Here is a 23647-nt window from a genome sequence, read left to right on the forward strand (position 1 = left end):
CTAGGACCATCATGTGGAAGTTGACTTTGTCCTTGAAGACTGAGGCAAAAAAATTATCGAGTACTTCAGCTTTTCCTACATCATCTGTCACTAGGTTACCTCCCTCATCCAGTAACAGCCCCACACCTTCTCTGATAACCCATTTATTGTTAACATACCTGTGGAAACCCTTCTTGTTACTCTTCACATCCCTTGCCAGCTGCAGTTCCAATTGTGCTTTTGCTTTCCTGATTACTGCCCAGCATTCTCCAGCCATATGTTTATATTCCTACTCAGTCAGCTCTCCATGTTTCCATTACTTGTACACCTCCTTTTGAGTTTAAGCTAAGTATTTCCCTGTTAAGCCAAGCTGGTTGCCTACCATGTTTTTGCATCTCTTACTATGCAGCGGGATGGTTTGTTCCTGTGCCTTCAGTAAGACTTCTTTAAAATACTGCCAGTTCTCTTGAACTCTTTTCCCCTTCATCTTCATTTCCCGAGGGATCCTGCTCATCTGTTCTCTCAGGGAGTCGAAGTCTTCTCTTCTGAAATCAAGGGTCTGTATGTTACTGCTCACCTTTCTTCCTTTTGTCCGGATCCTGAAATCTACGATCTCATGGTCGCTGCAGCTCAGGTTTCCTCCCACTTCTACTTCTCCTACTGGTTGTTCCCTGTTTGTGAGCAGCAGGTCAAGTTGCGCACGGCCCCTGATTGGTTCCTTCAGCACTTGTACCAAGAAGTTATCCTCAACATTCTCCAAAAACTTCCTGGATTGTCTGTGTGCTGATGTATTGGTCTCCCAACAAATGTCTGGATGATTAAAGTCTCCCATGAGAACTAGGGCCTGTGATTTGGAAGTTTGACTTAGCTGCCTGAAGGAAGCCTTGTCTATCTCATCTCCCTGATCTGGTGGTCTATAGCAGACACCAACTACAACATCACCTCTGTTACTTCCGCCTCTAAGCTTAACCCAAAGACACTCAGCTGGATTTTCTCCTTCCTCATACTGGAGCTCTGAGCAGTCATACTGCTCCCTCACATAGAGTGCAACTCCTCCTCCTTTTCTCCCAAGTTTGTCCTTCCTAAAGAGTTTATAACCTTCCATGACTGTACTCCAGTTATGTGAATCATCCCACAAAGTCTCCATTATTCCAACCACCTCATACTTCTTTGACTGTGCCAGGACCTCTAATTCTTCCTGTTTGTTCCCCAGGCTTCTGGCATTAGTGTACAAGCATCTTAGAGAAGGGGCCGATTGGCCCACTTTCTCCTCTTCACCCAGGAAACCCACTTGATTGTTCCCTCCTCCTTCCCCACTTACCTCAGAGATAGACTCTTGGATAAGAAATCATAGATTCTGTCATGCTGGGGAAGGGGAGCAGGCAAAGGTAGAGTGGGGACAGAGCATTGGGAAAAGGGGTGGGGAGACTGTATCACATGTGGAGAAGTCAGTACCAGTCCAAGAAACATAATATGTCAGATTAATGTGTGTGTAACTCCCATGAATTTAGTAGAGTTACACGAGGATAAATTTGGATCATTGCACTTACACAGGATATTTCCGTTGCTCCCCTAATGCACGAGCACTTGCCTCCAACTATTCTCTGCAAAGATTTCCTGACAAGCCTTTGCATACAATTAGTTGGCCACTTCTTCAGTTTGGCTTTACAGAAGGTAAGTCATGCGAGACCTGATCCCCTCCTCTGAGAAGATAACTGAATGTTTAGATAAAAGAAATGTAGTAGCTCTAATCTACCTGGATTTTAGTAAGGCACTAGTAGTTAAATTGGAGAAGATGGTGATTAATATGAGAATTGAAGAGGAACAAGGAACTGGTTAATAGAGAGACTACGCCAAGCCATGCTGAAAGGTATATTTTCAAGAAGGAGGCAGGTTACCTGTGGGGTTCCTCAGGGATCAGTATTGGGAAGAATCGTAGTTAACATTTTCATTCATGATCTTGACACAAAAAGTGGAAGTATGCTAATAAAATGTACATCTGACACAGCCTCTCTATTACAGCCGTCTCTTGTCCAGCAACATCCGTAATCTGGCATGATTTTAGTTAGCCAGATGACCACTTATCATGGGTGTGGCCAAGTTTCCTGTGGTCCCATAAAGTTTGTTTATAGCCACCAGTCCTGGCTCTCAGTGTTCTGTACTGTTATTTAGCTCTAATTTACCCCAAATATCTTCTAAGAGCCCAGTAAACTGTAGGAGAGTTGATAATGCTGCTAGACAATACTGACCCTTCCCACGGTCCGGCAAATTCTCTTGTTTGGCACTGGTCAGGTTCTGAGACTAAACAGCTTCAATCTGTACAAAAGGGGAAAAAATATCATAAACGATGATCTGGAGGAATCTGGAGTGCAAAGTGCAAGGTCATACAGGCGTGGTAATACCCTGAAAACTCCATGAGTCAAATCGAATACAGTTCTGCATCTCTTCTGCATCCCACCTGTAGATAGTTCTTTGAAGCGATATAATCTGGCTGCCTTTTTTCATGACATTGAGAAGAGCTGTTTAGCATCACAGCTATTTTCAAATAATTAATTTAACCCCCTTTCTCATGTATTTATTAATGGACTTTCTTTCTGTCTATATGCCGTGTTCCTCTAAGTTTGTAAAACCCCTCTTGGCCCATTTAATGGCATTAGCTTGTTTTGCTGTTTTTATATCTTTCTTTAATATCTTAACTGATTCTGAGAGGTCTTATTTTGTTGCCTCCTTTTTCTCTTTCCAGTTCATATGGCTATTGATCTCAGAATGGTTGGTGAAATCATTGCTTTTATTCTTTTCAGAAAACCTGTCATCCACAATACCTCATTTACAGTGTCTTTTAGTATTCCCTAGTATTTTTCAAACAGATGGATTTTAATAATTCCTTTCTCTGTACTTAACTAACTAGATTTAATAATTGCCAAAAACCAGCTTCCTTGAAATCTAATTCCCTGTGTGACAGCATTCTTTGAATTACTGTAGTTCTTTACTATGATCAACACAAATACTGTGTGTAGGTCATTGGTCCAACCTTCCCAATTATTTTCAGATTCCCAGGAAGTTCCTCCTGTGATACAACCAGGTTGAATTGTCCCCTAGGTAGAATCTCTGCTTTACGGGGTTATAAATTTGTCTTTTATTCAACTCAGGGACCACCTTGGTATTATCTATTTGGCTGGCTTTGTTAGCTACAAAGATATCTTATTTGCATCCCTCACAGCATCCTGACACTAAAAGAGCATTGAGAGTTGATCCCAAGAATTGCTATTTGTTTCCACTCTCCTCTTGTCCTCTAGGTTGGTAGCAAAGGGCAATATTTGTTTCTCCATAGCTTTTTGTACTTTGTATCTAATCCAAAGAGTGTTATCAAAGAGAAGGGCCCAAAACTAAAAATAACTTTCACTTAAGACACAGCAAAAGCAGAAATATTGATTGCATATTGGATGCTATTCTATGTTTTCTTTGACTACTGAATGGAAACAGTCCAGCATATTGGAGATAATCCCAGTTATTAGAATTTCGGTTAGACTGAGTGAAAAAAAAATGCTTTTCCTGTAATACAACCACTGAGACACCTAGCGGTGGAAATGTTTACTACTCTTGGCAATTGAAACTCCCATCTCAGGAGAGCATCCATTTTGAAACAGCATTTTGGGTTCCCACTTGCTGGAATTAAGTTGATTGAAGCATCACGCTGGTTATGTATGTAATGTTTCGAAAAATAATCAGAGCTGTAAGATAACTCTCTTTAAAGCCAGAAGTCATAGAGGAATCCATTAAACTTTGTTACATGTAATATATTCCCATGCTCTGCCTTTGTTTATACAAAGATGTAACAAAGACTTTCAACAAACCTAGGTCTGCTTTAGAATTTCACACCAAAAACCACCTGAATGTTTCAGTTTCAGTAGGAAATCAAGCACGTTTGGTTTGATTGAGTTTTGCTTTCAGTCGCCCTTTAAACTGATAGTGAATGTGAAACAGAGAGGAGGAGGGAAAACTCCAAACCTGCGTAGACTGAAAAGCTTAAGACTGAAACTGCTGAATGTCACATGGCTCTAATGGCAGCACTGAAACAAGGCCATAGTTTCATTTAATTGCAGTCAGTGGCACTATCTATCTGGGATGTATTTAGCCTACTGTCTTTGTTGATCTCTGGAATGTTGTGACAACAGTATTTTGTGATAGTGTTGTGATCTGTGTACTATTACTTTTCAATGTAGCTATCTAGCTCTATGGATAATAGTCCATGTTATGACTATTTTTGGCTCCCATCTCAAATCTGCTTTCTACAACAGCTAGCTGATGTAGGTTTCTAACCATACACCCATCTTGGAACTGGTAGTAAAACCAAGAGGTGAAATAAAATGTTGCCACAAAGCCCAAGATCACAGTTGAAATGCAATGACTCGTTTTAAATAATAGCAGTGGCTCAGTAAATGGCTTTATTTTTCTAACTAGAAGATTTTCACTTGTAATTAAAACTTCTTGAAATTTCTCACACTAAGTTTTTTTGGAGTGAAAAATACAGAAATGTTGACACAAACACATTTTGTAAATTTGTCAAATAGTTCAGTTGGGAAAAAAACAAAAACAACAACAAAATCCCCCTAAAAAATATCAAATATGCTCATATTGTGAAAGGAAACTTCAGTTTTTGCTACTGAGATATTGAAATATGTTATAGAATGACCTATTTTTGTTGTAAAAAATGAATTGTGTAACAATATTTTCAAAAGTGACTTCAGGTTTTTGGTACCCAGACAATCTGTCCTTTTATTTAAAATAATATTTTTTTAAAAAGTCACAGGGAAATGTTTCATTTGCCCTAATTTTTTTAACTTACTGATTTGCTGGAAATTTTCCAATCTGAAATGATAGGCCGATATCTCAAAATTGCCAACGTGCCAATAATCTGTTACCTGTCCAGCTTTAACTTTGATGTCCTCCTGATCTGTAGATCACGCTACATTTAATGAAAATGCTAATGACTGCAAATCCCCTATATTTTACCCAACTTTTCAGTGGATAGACAAGATTTCCAAACCAGCAAATTTCAATAACACTCAAGACTTAACACAAAGCATGTACAATTAAAGTGTCATTACATCAAATGCTTGTTTTTGCTTATTTATAACCTCTTCCATGGCACAGTTAATTGTAATTTCTGAGCAGCTCATACATACAAATTCCCCCGACTGAAATCATTTTACAGAAGGGCCTATAATCTGGCTTAACATACTCAACTGTGGTTTCTGATTTTGGAGTGCCCAGAAACCCCACTCCAGCAGGAGCTGGGGTTAGTCAGCTCTTCTGAAAATCCACCTGAATTCGCAAACAAAAACAAAACAAAACAAAGGAAGAACCCCAAATTGAAGTTGTTTTTGAAGTTAGCAGCAAGTCTGGCACTGAGTCCCCAGATAGTGCCTTGTAACTGGAAGAACTGGCTTCCTCTGTTAGGAGGGGTGCTCGTGCAGCAATCGGTGACCTCCTTTCTGTATCGACAGGGAGGTCGCTGTGTTAGTCTACCTTCACAAAACACAAAAGCAGTCCTGCCGCGCTTTAAAGGCTTACAAACTAATTTATTAGGTGATGAACTTTTGTGGGGAAGGTCTTCAGCGCTGAAGAAGTGGACACACCCCACGAAAGCTCATCACCTAATAAATTATTTTTAGTTGGTATAGTGCTACAGGACTGCTCTTCTGTGTTCTGTATTGTCTGGGAGTCAGCCTGCCTGTGAGCCACTCATGCGAGCCTGGCCGCTCAGGGTCAGGAGCACCACGTGGCAGATACGGAACCACTGGTTACATTGTGGCAATTCACAGACTCACCGCCCCCCCCCCCCCCCCCGTAGTCTTTCGTGCAAGGGACAGCTTAGTAGCATGAATGACTCAGGTGCCATCCAATCATCATCTACATTCTTTTGACGACCCGCCTGCCGGTCCAATTGTCTAACCAGTGCGCAACAGTATAACGGCTCCTACCATCCGGTACTCGAGAGTCAAACGAGCCAATCCGGAGAGCGCAGATATCCTACCAACGGGCGAGGAGAAGTGGTGTGATACGTACAGGAGATTGGCTAAGAAATCTATCAGTCTTGGCAAACTCGTCTCTCTATTGGTTAGAGGGAAAAAAGGGTGGTTTCCGGGGGCGGGAAAGCTATATCAAGGGTGGACAAAGCCGCTGTCGAACCCGTTTGCCGTAGCCGCCATTTTGTGCGCAGGAGTCTGGACTGAGGAGAGAACAGCCGCAGCGTCGGTGCCATGTCCCGGGATCGGTTTCGCAGTCGAGGCGGTGGGGGCGGCGGTTTCCACCGGCGCGGAGGAGGCGGCGGTGGCCGGGGAGGCCCGAACCACGATTTCCGGTCTCCACCGCCCGGCATGGGTATGGGCCAGAACCGCGGCCCCATGGGGGGCGGCCCGCAGGGTGTGGGCGGCCCTCCCGGCGGGGGCCCGAAGCCCGAACCCCCTAAGCCGCCCATCTCGACGTCCACGCCGCCCGCCTCGTCCACCTCTACCGCCACTACCTCGGGCCCCGCCGGCAGCCAGGCCGGCTCCGCGGCGCCGGTGGGGCAGCAGCAGCAGCAGCAGCCACAGGCCGCTGGACAGCAACAATCGCAGGCCCAGGCTGCCGCCTCCGCGCCCCCTTCCACCCCGACCGGCGCTGGAGGGCAGGGCCAGCAGCAGCCGCCACCGAAACCGAGCCCCTCCCCCGCAGGCGGCCCCAAGAAAGGGCAAGGCCAGTCTCCGGGCGGGGGGCCGAAGGGGCCGGGGGGCCCCCAGCAAGGCCCGGGCGGTCAGCACCCCAAAGGGGGGCAGGGGCACCGGGGCGGCCCGGGCGGCGAACAACGCGGAAGGGGCCAGGCCCAGCAGCACCTTGGCCAAGGGCTCCCTCCGCAGCAGGGCCCGGCCGGAGGCGGCGGCGAGAAGAGCGCGGATGAGGTGAGCGAGTCCCGCTGTTCCCCGCGCCGCGACAAGATGGCGCCGGCTGGGCTCGAGCTCTCCGCGCGCTCAGGCGCCATCTTGGCGTCAGCCTGGGCCGGGATGGGCTGGGGAGGGGGGTGCGTGGGCGGCGGCGAAACCATATGCTCCTGCGGAAAGGGGAGGGGGCGGCATGGTCCCAACTGGGCGGGGCCAGTGGGGACCGGATCGGGGCAGAGGAGGCTAAGTGGGGTGCTGGGCTAAAGGGTCTCTTGTTGCGCTGGTGTCCCATGGGAAGCAGAGTGGCAGCCATTTGAGCTCTGGGTGAAAGTCTTGTAATTGGTATAAAAGCGACGTATGCCATTAACTGCTCTGTTCTTCCTAGGGCTTTAAAGCAAATCTGTCTCTCCTGAGGCGGCCTGGAGAAAAGACCTACACTCAACGTTGCCGTCTGTTTGTGGGCAACTTGCCTGCTGACATTACGGATGAAGAGTTTAAAAGATTATTTGCTAAGTATGGGGAGCCTGGAGAGGTTTTTATCAATAAGGGGAAAGGATTTGGATTCATTAAGTTGGTGAGTTCTTGTATGTTAGCCACTTTAAGTTGTTTGGGTGAGTTAGAGCAGTACAGTTGCTGAAAACTGTGTCTCAAACATTTTCAGGAATCCAGAGCCCTGGCTGAAATTGCAAAGGCTGAACTTGATGATATTCCCATGAGGGGCCGACAACTTCGTGTTCGTTTTGCCACGCATGCTGCTGCTTTGTCCGTGCGTAATCTTTCACCCTATGTGTCCAATGAGTTACTGGAGGAATCCTTTTCACAGTTCGGTCCAGTTGAAAGAGCTGTTGTGATTGTAGATGATCGTGGCAGATCAACAGGAAAAGGCATTGTTGAATTTGCATCGAAGCCAGCTGCAAGAAAAGCATTTGAACGGTGTACCGAAGGAGTATTCTTGTTGACAACGTAAGCTGTTTGACTATATAACATTTTTTGTATTTAAGTGTTACTGGTAAACATTTTGTTTGTTGCTGTTTTCTCACAAGTTAAATGTGGTAATCAAATATTCTGAAGCAAAACTTAGTGTTCGTAATATGGGGAGGAGAAACTGATCTTTTTTCTGTTTTGTTTTTGTTTAGTACTCCTAGGCCAGTTATTGTGGAGCCACTTGAACAGCTGGATGATGAAGATGGTCTTCCAGAAAAGCTTGCTCAGAAGAATCCAATGTATCAAAAGTAGGGGCACTGTTGATCTTAAATATATTTCAGTACTTGCTGTTCATAATATGTGATGATTCAACAGTAAATACTCAACTGACAGTGAACATGAGTTTTGTCGATTGTTTTGTTTTTATCCATTAAAAGGATGTTAGCTTTAAGATTACTTTGTGCAAATGGTTTTACATAATTGAACAAGTAAAACAAATATTTTCTTTACTTGCTTTGTGCACTTTACAGCTCCTGGCAGTTTCCACACAAAGATTTCAAGTTTAGGTTACATCAGTGAAATGTTTTAATGTTAATAGACATTAACTCATATTTAGAAAATTGCAGTGGTGAAGATGTGGTTATCATTTGACTTTCCATGGAGATCTGATGATAAATGCCCTTTTTCAGTCCAGCTACTAAATTACATTTCCTTGTGGGCAGTGTCCTTGGTTTAACTGTCAGCTATTTTTTTCCTAATTGCTAATATAGAAAATGCTTTGGACCTAGAGAGCAATATTTGTTTTTAATTTCTTGAAAGAAATTAGTACTGTCACTGGGATTCCTCTAGATTTTGTTCTGAGCATCTGGACTGTGGCGGTGTACAGAGGAGACAGTAACATCAGTTTTATAAGTCTACTGTAACATATATATTTTGAAGATTATTCAGTTTAGGAAGAAACCAGTTAATTCTGAATGGAGGATTTAAGCCGGTTTCTCAACTTTTCTGTCTTCTAAATTATTGATTTAATTTCATTAATAGGGAACGAGAAACTCCACCCCGCTTTGCTCAGCATGGCACTTTTGAATTTGAATATTCCCAGAGGTGGAAGTCCTTAGATGAAATGGAAAAACAGCAAAGAGATCAGGTAGAGAAAAACATGAAAGATGCAAAGGACAAGCTTGAAAGTGAAATGGAAGATGCCTATCATGAACATCAGGCAAATCTCTTGCGTCAAGGTGATTGGCATTAATGCTTCTTTTTCAGTCATTTTGGTTTTATGCTGTACACACACATAATCATATGGATGTTTGTGTTTTAGGTTTTTATGATCTAATCAACAATAAACAGCCAGGTGGAGTTTTGATAAAAAGTAGTTTGCATTCTGTTCTGATTCCTGTAAACTTTATTGGTATAATACCTGAGTCTGTATCCTGGCTTTGTGTAGTTTGCATTTACATAATTACTGTGGACTTGAGACATGCAATTCTGGTTGCTCAGTAAGCTGGTATGAGAAGGAAAGGTTTCTTACAAATTCGTTGGTTTCTTTTACATTTTTTTGGTGAGCATAGCTCATTTTGTTTGGCCAGTTGAAGATCAAAAAGGGAGTTGTGTATCGGACTAAGGCCTGGTCTATGCTGTATGCTCTCCCGCCAATTGATCTTGTTGTTTATGCCAGGGATCTATGCTGCACTGATCCATGCATCGGGTGTTAGTTTATCTTCTGCTTAGACAAGATAAATCTTTCTCTAACTACTCTCCTGACAACTCTAGTATTCCCCCATGATGAGAAGAGTAGCTGGTGTCAACAGCAGAGCAGTCTCCTCCCACTTTACTGCACACAATATGCCACAGTAGGTACATAAACTTTAGCTGCGCTATTTGCATAGCTGAAGTACTCATAGTTTAGATTGATGCAGAGGTTAATAGAAATAAGTCCTAAGGTATGCAACTTCAGTTATGCACGTAGTGTTCCTTAAGTTAACACAACAAAGGGTCCTGTGGCACTTTATAGACTAACAGAAAAGTTTGAGCATGAGCTTTTGTGAGCACAGACTCACTTCTTCAGATGCTTCAGTGAGTTTGTGCTCACGAAAGCTCATGCTCAAAACTTTTCCAACAAAACAAAGCAGTAGCAATGTAGCACTTTAAAGACTAACAAAATGTGTATTGGAAGTGAAATTGATCTGAAGAAGTGGATCTGCCCCACGAAAGCTCATAACCAACTAAATCATTTAGTCATTCTCTAAAGTGCTATGTTTCTGCTGCTTTGCTTTATACTTACACCTGCTTGTCCTAGTGCTTTTCATGCAGTTACATTGATGCTCTTTTGTTCTCTTCTTCTTCTAGTGGAGTCCTGGAGTTGATGGGAGAGTGATTTAGAGTTTGATTGCATCTAAACAGGCAATAGTGACAGCTGGTGTTGGATTGATTAGTGTGTTGATCCACTAAAATGGAAAAAATGTTGAAAAAGCAGTGATATCAGTTGTGTGCTATGTACTACTTAAATGGGATGTGGTGGCAAGTGATTGAAGGGAGGTAACATTCTGTTAAAATAAAACCTTGTAAAAGGGAAGGTATGTACAAAGGGGTATTTGATAAGCTTATTTTTTCAGATCTTATGAGGCGTCAGGAAGAATTGAGGCGTATGGAGGAACTTCATAATCAAGAAATGCAGAAACGTAAGGAGATGCAGCTGAGGTAGGCCCATGTTTTATTTAGGTTTTGTGACAAAAATCTTGTTTTGCATGGTAAACGGTATACTTCATACGGATTGGCAGCTAATGTATATACTGATACAGTGCTCAAGTTGAGGTTTGTGTGTTAGTTAGCTTTGTAAAAATCTTGTCTTGAACATTTTGAAAATTGAAACCATTTAGTTTTTCTCCATGTCTTCAATTCCTGGTAGCATCACATGGCAGTTTTGCAGCTCTCACCAAAGTTGAATACAGTGAACTCTTTCATTCTATCTAACTCAAATAACTGGCATTTTAATAAGTTATTTTGATTTTTTTTCCGTAAGTCCAGCTTAGTGAAAGTAAATTTTAGTTTATCATGTCCAATGATAGTTAGTAAAGGAAGAACTCTGCATACATTTTAGTTTAATATTTAATCTTGTTTTTCTTTAGTGTTATGCATTGCTAGACATACCACTCTATTATCCAAAATATTTGAATATCTGACTAATGTCCTGGTCCTGGGGCTGCTGGATGTGGCAGAAGAGTTTGAGAGGTAGCCATTGTATCTGTGTGTTCACAAAATAAAAATCCAGTCCTGTAGCACTTTAAAGACTAATATAATTTTTTAGGTGATGAGCTTTCTTGGGACAGGTGGATCTGTCCCACGAAAGCTCATCACCTAACAGATTAATCTTTAAGGCACTACGGGACTGCGTTTTTGGATGTGAGGACTTACTGTAATTTTAACCTTTTCATCTGCCAGTCAGAATACACATTCTAAAATGTTCTTTGCTTGTGTTGGTTGTGTACATATTGAGGATAAGCTTTTTGAGAGAGAATACGTAAATTATCAGGCAGGAGGAAGAACGTCGTCGACGGGAAGAGGAAATGATGATTCGTCAGCGTGAGATGGAGGAACAGATGAGAAGACAAAGGGAAGAGAACTACAGTAGAATGGGTTACATGGATCCAGTAAGTATTTCAGATGCACTTGTTGGGTTATGGATAATTTAGCTGATTTGAGAAGCTACAGGGATTTCCTTAGCCTTTTATTTGGGGGGCGGGGGTGGGAATTCAGAATAACTAATGTAAAGTAGTTTTGGAAGGTGAATAGATACTGTTACATGGTGCAGATGCTGCCTGAAATCTCTCACCTATAAGGGAAGACAACTAGTGACTCATTTTGATACTCTTTTTTTGCCTTTGCAGAGAGAGAGAGACATGAGAATGGGTGGTGCCAGCACAATGAACATGGGAGGTAAAGGATTGTTAAATATGTTTACATGGTTAACCTATAAGTTATCGTCATATAATTATATGTTTTTTTCCTTAGATCCCTATGGTGCAGCAGCTCAGAAATTCCCACCTATGGGTGGTGGTGCCGGCATAGGTTATGAAGCCAGTCCTGGAGTTGGCCAACCAGCCATAAGTGGTTCTATGATGGGAAGTGACATGGTAATGTATCCTGTGATGGCTTTCCTTTAGTACAGGGGAAATTAAGGCAGGAAATTCTGAAGTCTACCACGTTTTGAGTGGTAGATGGTTCAGATCTCATGCATGGGTACACGCTGCTTTTTGGTCAGTGACTACAATAGAAATATTGAGGACTGGTCTGGCATTAATAGCTTAGTTCTTACAAGTACGTTCGTTTAGACAGAAGTTATATGTAAGCAACTTTAAATGTGCTATTAAGCATATTTGCTGCTAACCCTGTTACAGGTTGGGTTTGAGTGCATGCATTATATTTAGGCTTGGAAGGAATTATTTCATGAGTTCTGATGTTTCAAAATACTGGAGTTATTTCCAATAACTTAAGTTTGTTATCACAAATAAAATCAAGGCTTATTTATCAAGAAGCAATTACTGCATGAATTGAGTTACAACACAGTGAGACAGGAAAGCTTAGTTTACTGATTCTGTCTAAAAACTTTAATTGTATCCAGTGTCCACAAGTGCTTATGTGGTTCTGATCTTGTTCTACAAAGTGTAATTACCGACAACAATTAAAATCTGGTCCTTCCAAACCTAGTCACAAAATCAGTGCATCATTGCATTGATAAATTGCAAAATGCAAATCTGTACTCATGTATGTTCATGCAACAGATTACTCACATGTTGACAGAGATGAGTAATCAAATGGCACACAGTATGCCATATTTTTTGTGGTAATGTTTGCTGTGATATCAGAAAAGCAGAAATGCAGTGGTTATAGGCATGTTTAAATATTCCCAGTGCTCCTTGACTGTAGTCATTTTGTGACTATATGACAAAGGAATGATAGTCTGTTATAACTTGTTTCCCACTTTCTGGGCATGACTGTAGATGCAGGTTCTTAAACTGCTGTGTACCTCATGTTTAGAGGTATGTTTCCAAACTCTTTTTGGCACACTAAATGTGTGCATGTGGTTGGAGTCTGCTTGGTGCTATCCCACTGGAGCAGTGCCAACAGAAATGCTTTAATGGGATGGAAATCTGTTTTGGGTCAAGTGGTTGATAATAGCGTGCTTCCATCCTCCCTGTCGAGGGTGCATATACCCTCAGTGGCACAAAATGTAGAAAATCTTTTTCTGGGTGGGTTTAAGGTTAGACTGTACTCAGGCCTCTGACTTAATACGGTGTGCTACCAAGTAGCTTGCCAGGTATCTTCTGTTTTTATAGAAACCATACCTATGGTATCTAACTTTGCAATGCATTGATTCAGTAGATGATGCTGGCGGCCTTAATGCATCAATCTACATCCAGCACTTTTAAGCAACTCATAAGTATCTAGTGAACAGTTAGGTAGTCTGTGGTAAATGCGGTGTACATTTTTTCTTCCTTACTCTAAAAGTCTTGGTACAGGTGCATGCTGAACTTTTGTAGTATTTTAAAATAACTTGACACCATCCAAACATACTGCTGTTTAGGCAGTTAAACTATCTTAAGTTCCCTAGGACATAGCTCTGCTCCACAGTGCTATCCAGCTTACTAAATTTAAGGGTTGCAGTTAGGTTTTGGCTGATGTCAACATTGTGAAAAGGACATGAAGTATGAGGAAGCTAAGATACTCTAAATTTCTTCACAAAGATTGAGGTAACTTTTCAAATAATTCTATGCTAGTAACGGAAGAAAAGACTGAATTAATCTATGATCTGTGTTTACAGACTTAGTTTAGTGAGCTGAAATTATTACTGTATTTTAGGGGATAGTGAAGATTAAAATGGAAGTTGAAAGAGATCTTTGACTTCACAGTACTGATGTAACTTTCAGAGATATGCTGCCAGCCATACCCATCTAATTATCTCTTAACTAAGTAGAAATATGTGCAGCTACAACTCTAGGGGAGACAGTCCATGAAGCCTTTTAATAATTGTGAAGTCTTAGTGGACTTTCCAGGAGCTCTGAATCTGGGGAGGGAAGGGGGCTTTAATAGGTGCACCTGTGAAAAGCACAAAGGGCAAACCTGAAACACCATGATTAAAATGTAGTTCTGTGAAACTATTTCTACATTTGCTTAAGGGAGCAATAGACCTGAAAATGTGAGAACAAATGAAGGTCTTTTGATTAAGGAGTTGTGTTGGTTAGGTATATCGCTGCTTATTAGCCTTTCACATTTTTCATTTTTGTAATTCAGTAGCACTGTATTACAGTTGTTTGTTCTACTTAAGGCTTCTGCAGTTTAGTCAGCAAGATGTAGTCTTAAACCCATCTTGAAAAGCCCATGATCTCTATTGCAGCACATGCCATTAACTGGTGAGTAGGCATCCACTTTATAATGGCATTTTATTAATGTCGGCTTGTACTTCAGTGAATTGAATCTGCATTTTCTGGATAGGCTTATTTGGAAATAACTTACAGAAGCAAACAAAGCTGCTACTGAATTAAAGGTGAGAGTTTGCAAAGCTAGTTTTGTAAACTGCTAGAGCTTATTTTGGAAAGGGTGTTAATTCACATCTGCACTAATGCTTACATTTCTAGCATTTCAGGGAATATCTGTTCTTTGTAACAGATATGTGAGAATGCATCAAGTTGGGAACATACCTCAAGGCATGTATTACAATAAACTAATTTTTAAATTACCCTTTTTTCCTTTCTATGTTCCCGGTGCCTGTGGATCGGCTCAATGGTGATTGTATCGACGAACCTTGACTACGGAACCTTCTAAATATATATTCTTAACACACATGGACAACAACTACACATAATGAACTGTTAACTGTTCCAATAGCGTACTGAACGCTTTGGGCAGGGAGCTGCGGGGCCTGTGGGTGGTCAGGGTCCTAGAGGACTGGGGCCTGGAACACCAGCAGGATATGGTAGAGGGAGAGAAGAATATGAAGGCCCAAACAAAAAGCCCCGATTTTAGATGTGACCAGTAGTTTCATTCCAGTTTGTTTTTGTCTGCCTTGTTTAGACACCAACTTTTTAATTCTTGCATTTTAGTAAGAAAGCTACATTTTTATGGCTGTTAGAAACTATTGACCTAATATTTGTAAGTGGTCTGTTTGGACGAGTAAAAAATTAATTATGTAATGCAGTGTTTCAAAAAATTTAGCTGTTTTTTTGATGTATAACATCCCTAACTTGATGGTAGTGTACCAACTTTTTTTTACTGTGCTTCAAATAAATAGAGTACTAAATGTAGTAACTATTCTGATCTTAAACTTGCCATTGATTTGAGGCTAAATGCCATGCCTTTCAACATAAACAAGTCTTGGATTAGAGGTCTGATTTAGACCACAGTATGGAAAACTAGCTAAGGGTAAAGCCTCTAAGAATGGCTCATGCTTTAAGTTTGGGTCAGTTGTAGTCTAATACTTGATCTTCCAATGGATGTAGATTTTTCAGAGCATTCATTATACTGCAAAACAAATAGAAATTTTGTAAGTATTGTAAAAATGTAGTAATGGAAGCAAAACTGCAAATGGTACTCCAGTCGTAATGAGCTTTGTATTTTAGCATTTGAAGGCAGGATGTGGGCAGAAATGGGTCTCTTTAGCAGCTCTTGCTTGAAATTTAAAGACTTAAAAAGTTGAAAAGGTCCCTTAAAAAAAAATCCCACTGAATGGGTTGGATTGGCTGATTTCCCAATTAAAGGACTGCTAATGTGGCAGTGTTGGTTTTATATGTAATCTGTCTACCTGAGTTTCAGGTTTGGCCTGTTTGTGTTTAATACCTAATTTAAATTGCTTGGCAAGAAGACAAAAGTATTTCAGTAAAACAGGGAAACTTTTAATTTATACTCTAACTTAAGTCCTTAAGCTAATTGCATGGACTAACTCTTATTAGAGTTCAGGAATTAATCAGTAAATTTCAGGGGTCTGTAAAGCTGGAGTAGTCTTTCGTAGACCTTGTAGTACATAAATCCTAAAATGCAGCATGTTAAATTTAGATAAATAACATCTTGCAGTTAGCTGTGAGTTCTCAGTGTTTTTGAACCTTGACCCATCTTAACATTTCTTTTTACTTGGAGCTTCTGCTCACTGTGTGCCAGGTCACAGTGCCATTTAAATTGCCCCAGCTCCCTGCACCTCCTGGGTGAGAATCCTTATTCTGATATCATATCTTAATACCACACTGATCGGAAGGCAAGGGTAGGACTGAACATGGAGTTCACTATGTAATGGTATGCAGTACAAATGAAACTCCCTCTGTGATTCTAACAGAAGAGATTGGTGTTCATTAAACCACATAAGAATGCAAGATATTCTGGGCTGTGATATTAATGTAGTTATCATGATTATGTCTGACCAGCTGGGAGCAGCATGGCTTCCCAGTGTAAAATGGATTGGTTTTAAGACAGGATACGTCAGCCTGCTTGTGAAAAGTTGGCAAACTTATTGGGTACGGCTGTATTTTTACCTGCCTCCCAAAATGTTGAGCATTCTGTGAATAGCTTAATTGTTTGGAGGTCTTTCTTCTGTTTGTGCTAAGCATTGGCTAATCCTAAATTCAGTCTCTGTGGGTAAAACTTTAGTGTTTAGATATCATCTTGGAATATAAACAGTCCCTTTTCAGAATTGAGCGACGTTTAAATGCTAACAATCTTTAAATGTAAAATATTGGCAAGCTGTGAAGTTGGGGGGTACTAGGTGTGTGACTAAATATTAGGTCTCAAAATAGAGATTTAGCCAGTTTGGCAAATCTGTTCATATTTTCCCAGAGCTTTGCTATGATACTTTGCTATGAATTGAAATATAGGAAATCTTGGGTGAGCTTTTCTTAAACTGGAGATCAAGTGTCTGGAATACTCTGTATAAAAGTCTTAAAATCAGCAGTCCAATTACAACTTATGTGAATTTTATAGCAGGGACTTGACGAAAATACTTTGAAAAAGGTGTTTGTGGACACCTACAGAGGGTAAAAGTGTCTGAGATGGGGAACTCTGAACATAAACATTAAATTAATTTTTTTCAGTTTATTTTTCAGATTACATGTCATTCTTTATTAAAGAGCTGCTGGCACATATCCTAAAATGCTTTCCTTTGTAGTACTGTAACTTTGAAGAGTGAAGGATGCTGATGTCCTAATCTTCCAGAGGTTTTCTTTTTTGGTACTCTTGTATGTATGATGTTGCTAGGTCTTAAAAATAGACCGCTTGCTAAACTGTGTTTAGCATGCATATACAGAAAGATTTGGTGGCTTCTACAACATGGAAATAGTTTTCTTAAACTGTGTAACCAGTGTTGTGGCTACATAAGCAGATTTAAAAACCAAATCAAGTTCTGCTTGGAGTTGCATGTATTAAACAGGTATTCAGTAGCTTCTGACAAATTTGATTTAAAAATTTTTTTAAAGGTGCAGTTGTAAAAACTGACAAATGTCAGAATTTTAAAAAAATAGAGACCCAGTTATTAAGTTGATGGGAGGTGTTAAGCAAGTTGTCATGTTCCTGTGGTCTTTCCCTATGGTTCTTTGCTTTTGGAGTTTTCACAGTCAGGTGATTGAGAACTGAAGTAAAAGGGTTTTCAAATCTGTTAAGAAAAGTCGTTGTCATGGAAAACACATTTCCAGATGGCCTAGACCATGTAGAAGATCTTTTTTGTACTTAGAGGAAAATATTGGCTTTTGCAATTTAGTCTGCTTTAATTAAATTAAATTTTAACTTCAATCCCTTGAGTTTTGCAGCATGTAGAAATGGGTATCCTTTTTACCTGTTTTCAGACTTCCTTTAAAAATGAATACAGAGCATATCTACTGTACTATGTAGAAACATCACATCACCTACTAGAAATACAGCTTATGAGAATTTGAAACTGCTTTTGAGAGATTTTGTGGTATTTTTATGGTAGAATAATTCTTGGCTTCTTCTTGGCGGCAACCACTTACTGTGGCAGCAAGTTTTTGCTGAAGTTTTTGAGACTGCAATTTTACACTCTTAAAAGTAGTGGCCTGCTACATAACTGCACTTAGCCAGCATTTCTGCAGTGCATAACTGTGAGGAACGTAGTACCACAAATGGCAATGGACATTAGGACCCGGATGTAGTATTCCTGCTTGCTCCGAGATTCTCATTGCCGACTGCGTACAGGTAGGTACCAAGCAATATAATATAACTTGGTGACTTTCTGTGTAACCTTATTCTGTGGGTATTCTGACATCACACTTCTGACTATGAAATTACAGTGCAGCACTCTCCATACTTGTATAATGCTTAGTTTGCATCAAACGCGTGGCTTTCGGTTTTAAGCTATATCTTTCTCAGCAGCAATAAGCAACTTATTGCAATTCTTAGATAAGAATCTCAGACCCGATTTCCTTTGCACGTATGACTTGGCTTGTGTGGATTTTCTTAAGCACTTTGTAATGAAGATATTCTTAGGTGAGCTCTGTGGGGAAGAGGGAATGTGATTTTTTTAGACTCATTTAACCAGTCAACTGGGTGCTATTTGCACCTAGAAAATCTCACTTGCATTAACTTTCTATGATAACAAAATAATCCATCTGCAGCGCATCCCCTTGTAGAGTCTTGGCTATCTAGAAAATGTATTGGTATTTATTGCTCTAGCCTTCATTGAACTAGGTGATGACAATGTGAAGTTCACTGTAGTGAGCTTTAAGACTGGGTGTAAGTATGTTTCAGCACATAAATTGTGTTCAGATATCTTAGTTTTCAGAGTTCATTAACTTCAGAGTTATGTTCAGTTAAAGGCAACAGACTATGCTGGGAATCTGTTGATTCCTGTCTTTAAATATTCATCTTAATAGTGAGTGTACCGATCAAAGTAGCTTAATTTTGCATCAGAATACCTCTCTAGTGTGTGTGTATTCTAATTTCTTCACTGCTAGAAATACCAGATATGGTGCTTCAAAAGGTTACATACCTAAATGTTTCCAAACTTTTGATTGTGGTGACCTGCTCTGATCTGTTTTGTTGTGCTAGTTAGCTGTAACTTCAGAGTCTGTCATACATTTCCTTATTTCATCCCCTGATCTGGTTCTTGGCAGTGCATAAGAAATCTTTTGCAGAGATACTGCAAGGGTTTTTTTTCTGACATGAGATGCAAAGTTTTAATTTGCATACTTCCTGGTGGACATTTTTGTCAAATTTAGGCATGTATTTTGTATTGTATCTCCAAAGGAAAAAAGTCTTTCTCCCTGGTAAGCAGCTTACAAAAACTAGATAGGAGGCTTGCCCTCTGCTGTTTGTATTCATGTTCTTTTGAAAAATTAAAATTTCTGCACTTTATAACTTAGTAATAGATATTTAGTTATTGTCAATGACTTCAGTGTTTTCTGTGAATAAAATTCAGTAATGAAATTGATAGTATATTTGCTGTGAAACTGCAAGAATTGGGTTATTAGGTATCTTTAAAACAACAGTCAGGTCTGTTCAGTTCTGCCAGCGTGCGAAGTATTTACTAGACACATGACTTGTCTTCAGGAATATCATGGAGGGGTTATATGGGCACATCTGCCTTCTGCATACTTGAAACATTAATAGGTTTTTGACACTTAGAGAAATTTGTGACTAAGCATTGGGTTTCATATTAGCGTTGAAATGCTTGCAGTAACAATGCTTAGTGCCCTAGGTCTCTCAAACAGTAATGTCTAGTTTAAGCAAACTAGTAATTGTAGTGAGTGGGTATGAGAAATAACAGTACACTGAAGTGCTTGCATTGTGTTTCATCTTGGTTTTATCTTTTTCACTATGAATTATGCTTTTCCCAAAAGTTTATCTGAAGCTCAGAAGTGTGGTGCCAGAATATATATGCGTACCTGTTAGATCAGATGCTGGTGCTGTCAGGAGTGAGCACAGCACAGTGTAGCACATGGGGGCTTTTACTGTAATATTAAGCACATCAAGTGTCTCTTACTTGCAGTTTCCCCAATAGCAAAACACTAAACAGCTTAAATATTGAGGCCTGTGTGTAGTCTTAGGACTTGAGTGGCATTGGGGTTGCATGTCTGTTAATCATTGCCAGCTGCAGTGACAGGATCAGGAAGGCCTGTGCTTCGTAACATGTTACATGAGGCTAAGTGTGTTGGAGAAATTGCATCAGTGTGCTGTTTTGGACTGTTACTTGGCTTCCACTACTAGCAAGGCTGGAATCAACTGATCAGCTTTTGATTTCTCTCCATACCAGCTATAGTGGGGTTTTTAAATGGTGGCCTACTGGACAAGAAAAAATGGGAGGATTGGCCTTCTCCCATATCTGTCATTGCTGCTAGATAATGATTGACAAGTTAGGACTTGACTGTGCAATCCCACAGTGGGCTGTGAATACACCCAACTATAAAGGCTGTTTTCGAACACCAGTACTGAAGAGCTAACTGGGGGAAGGGTGGTTGCTACAAATACATAATCTGGAGTGCTGGAAAGATGCACAAAGATATAGTATCCCTTATGCATGGTGTTTTAGTGCTACAGTATAGAAAACAATGTGCATACATTTTTCTATTAATTTATAATTCAGTGTCAGCACTACCAAGTGGTGGGTTTCAGCTTAAATTTGGATTTCTCATCCACTTGGCTGGCTAAATAGCATTGTGAAGGCAGTGTGCTTTGCCTTCAGTAGTGTGCACAGAACTTTGTATAGAGTTATTCTTAGTTGCTGATGAGTAGATGATCTTCAGCCCCTTAGTTTGCCTTCAACATAGCTGCAGTGAAAGGCTTAATATGCAAGGGGTGGGGGTGGGGGGGAGCTGTGACATAGAACAAAGGTAGTAAAAAGCACATGACAAACTCCAGTGTTTTCCTTTGGCTTACGGTGCACTTGAAGGATTCTTGGGCTGGGCATAGCTAGTATCCAGGGACACTTTTCTTCATCCATATGGAGTGTGGATTATTACTACAGATAAACCAAACTGTGGTAAAATAAAACTAGTATAGTTGAAGAGTTACCTTCACATACCTTCACATAAGGGATAGTATACCTCTGGCTGCAATCAAACTTCATTGTACTCAGACTGGTGGAGCTAGCAGTTGTGGCTTGGTGCTCAGACTAGGGGCAGTTCTTCACTCAACCACCTGGATATTCTTTTACTTTCTTAAGTGCTTAGACTAGCCTACTTCTGCCCCTTATACTAGTTTTACTTAGTATTTTGGAATAACTTGTAAATTCCCTCATCTGATTAGTCCATCCATCTTTTTAAACTCTTATTTTTAATTTAAAGGTTAGAATTTTGTAATGGATTAAAATTTTGTTTTCAGAAACTCTTGTTTCTGTGTTTATAATAATAACTTCAGTTGTTACCCTTTAGGTGAAGATGATGCGAGCTGAGTGAAACCAGTGTGCTCATCCGTGAAGTAAGTATAAATTGTTAATCTTCCATTTTAAAAAAGTTGGTCAGTGTGATCTTAAGGAATGTGGAGTAGTGCTGCTAGTGGTTCTTGTTTCCAGTTGCATTAAAAGGTATACCTAGCAATTGCTGTCTCAAATGTTAGTTGTCTTAGGCAACCCATTGTGATGGTAGATTAGGGAGGATAGGTAGTTATCAAACAAAAATGTTGGTACAGTTCATCCTCTGTGGCATGTCTGTACTAGACATAGCAGTCAGCAGCTGAAAAGACAATATTAACTGTCAGTTGGGTAGCTTTAAAAAAAAAGGACTTTTCAGCCGTGGACTTCTGTGCCTGTCTTCACTGTAGAAGGTCTGTGGAAGTGATCCTCCCATCGACCTTCCTGAAGCCTAGTGGCTTGTGAGGAGTTAGAGTTGGCATTGACTTAGTGGTCAGTTGTCTGTGCTAGTGTATATGTAGGTTGAATAACTTGGGGTTCCTTGCCATAAAATGCTCTTTAGGCCTCCATATAAGTATTTACAGTTGTGTGAGCTGTCACTTCTGCTTGCTTGTTTTCCACTTCAGACTCAGCATTCCTCCTAATTTCATGGTCTGTCCCTTGCCTAGATGCTTCATCTCATAAAGGGAATGGCCAAACTTGGAGTTGCCATATAACTGACTTGCATTGGGCTGGGTATGAAATCATTTTTTATAGAAACCTTAACTTATCCATTTTCTCATGGCAGTAGAGTCTGAGCACAATCCTGAATGTGACATCGGGGAATGTGGAGTAGTCCACTGTGAAGTGAATGGGTGAGTAGTAGATTCTTACTGAATTTGTAAGAAGAAATTACATATGTAACAGTTTCTACCCAAAATGTGACCTGGTTTTTAATACTGATCCTTAAGATAAAAGCCATTCTTTATTGGAAGTTATATAAAACCATATCTTTCTTTTGTAGAATCAAGATAAGCATTATTTGAGACTTGCTGGCTCTGCAGCATCAGTAAACCCTGCCCATTGAACTCTGATTCTCAGGCACAAACAAGGAGCTAATGTTAATTTTAAGCACTGTGGGAAATGCGTGGTGCATTAGGAGGAGAAGAAAGGGTTAGGGCAGATGAGGGTAACATGAGTAAAACAATTAACTAAAATAAATTTGGTACAAATGTATTGATTTTTCATCTTCGGAATATTTTTGTAAACAACTGAACTTCACAGCAGGGTAGGTGAATCAATATTATACCTGTTCTGTACGTAGGCAAGTGAGACACACATGCAGGGAGTGTGCAGAGCTGCAATTTTAAAGTAAAATTCTTCCATCATGTCACAAGACTTTAGTCTGAAATGCTTTAAAATATTAAGTTAGTATGTAAAACCACAGAGATGGGGAAGCTTGCTATATATTTTAACATTTTCACTGTTGATGGTTGTATGCATCTGGTCTATCCATTTAGCAGATATCAGAAGAAATTTGAACTCAGTGATATAAGGAACCTTGTGAGTTGTTTCCTGATGAAACCTAGTCCAATTCAGAATTGATTCTATGTTCCTGTTTCTGTGCTGTTCACTTAATCACAGGTGTATACTGAAAGCTTACGTACATTTGTTGAACATTTGGTGGCCAGGTGCATTATTGCTTTGTGCTCATTCAGTGTTTGTTTCAAAGTGATCTATACATGAAGATTGCTGGTAACCTTTAGATTTTGGGCATAACGTTGTTTTGTATTCACAGGAGGAAGCCGTGTTTGAAGTCCAGAATCCAGTGGAGAGGAGCCAGGGACCAAGTGGCAGCATTTTTCTTTTAATAAAATACTCAATTGCTGTACAAATTGTTTGTGTTTGTAAGTTTTACTCCAGAAGCTAATTTAGTTGAACATATTTGTGGTTGGATATCACTACTAAACTGAGGTAGCAATGGGAAGATGCATAATAATGAAAATGTGTGAACGTCCCATAGGCATTCATACATCTGTGTGGGGTGCTAAAGACTCAAGTTTTGAGCTTGTGTATGTATTTGCATGATTAGTGACTTCCAGTGCTGTGATGCATCTGTACTCAATAAGGCCAACTTGAGACCCTGGTGAAGCATAGAAAGTAGAAGGCAGTGGTGTGAGGTGAGAGGAGAGCTTGTTTCATTTGCAAAACTAGAAGTCTGAGTCTGAAAGGCTTGACTTGAAGAGAAAAGATAGCAAATCACGAGAGGTGACTTCCTTCCCCATGAAGCTTCACCTGAATTGATATGTCTAGGTCTATAAACTGACTGCCACAAGCCACTTTGTCTATCACTGGTAATCTTATACTGTTCAAAGCTTTTGGTGTTCAGGTGATCGCAGACAATGTAGCAGCAGGTCCTTGGTTAATGCGCTTTGGAATTTGTTTTTCTGTTCTAATACATCCATACCAAGAAAGCTGCCAGAGCCAAACCAGCGCTGATGCATCA

The 23647-nt window shown here is 40.3% G+C and overlaps 1 protein-coding gene across 3 annotated transcripts; it reads left to right on the forward strand.

The window, feature by feature from the left end:
* Nucleotides 1–5815: 5815 nt before the first annotated feature.
* Nucleotides 5816–23055, forward strand: SFPQ (splicing factor proline and glutamine rich). 3 transcript variants are annotated; one of them, XM_074976586.1, is made up of 12 exons: nucleotides 5816–6920; nucleotides 7285–7473; nucleotides 7561–7862; nucleotides 8036–8131; nucleotides 8865–9061; nucleotides 10439–10523; nucleotides 11356–11473; nucleotides 11711–11759; nucleotides 11835–11956; nucleotides 21185–21230; nucleotides 21953–22016; nucleotides 22940–23055. In XM_074976586.1, exons 1-10 carry the CDS (start codon nucleotides 6243–6245, stop codon nucleotides 21206–21208), a joined length of 1860 nt encoding a protein of 619 aa, XP_074832687.1. In that variant the 5' UTR covers nucleotides 5816–6242; the 3' UTR covers nucleotides 21209–21230; nucleotides 21953–22016; nucleotides 22940–23055. The 3 variants fall into 3 exon arrangements, with proteins under 3 accessions (XP_074832687.1, XP_074832686.1, XP_074832684.1); XM_074976585.1 differs by having other exon boundaries at nucleotides 5817–6920; nucleotides 21950–22016; XM_074976583.1 differs by lacking the exons at nucleotides 21185–21230; nucleotides 21953–22016; nucleotides 22940–23055 and adding an exon at nucleotides 14709–15129 and having other exon boundaries at nucleotides 5818–6920.
* Nucleotides 23056–23647: the final 592 nt, after the last annotated feature.

The sequence above is a fragment of the Carettochelys insculpta genome, chromosome 24, assembly GCF_033958435.1.
Source record: "Carettochelys insculpta isolate YL-2023 chromosome 24, ASM3395843v1, whole genome shotgun sequence".
Classification (NCBI taxonomy): domain Eukaryota; kingdom Metazoa; phylum Chordata; order Testudines; family Carettochelyidae; genus Carettochelys; species Carettochelys insculpta.

Coding starts and splice junctions, on each gene's coding strand:
- SFPQ (XM_074976583.1), top strand. CDS start 6,243: ATGTCCCGGGATCGGTTTCGCAGTCGAGGCGGTGGGGGCGGCGGTTTC. Junction 7,863..8,035: donor GGAGTATTCTTGTTGACAAC/GTAAGCTGTTTG, acceptor GTTTTTGTTTAG/TACTCCTAGGCCAGTTATTG. Junction 11,474..11,710: donor GAATGGGTTACATGGATCCA/GTAAGTATTTCA, acceptor TTGCCTTTGCAG/AGAGAGAGAGACATGAGAAT.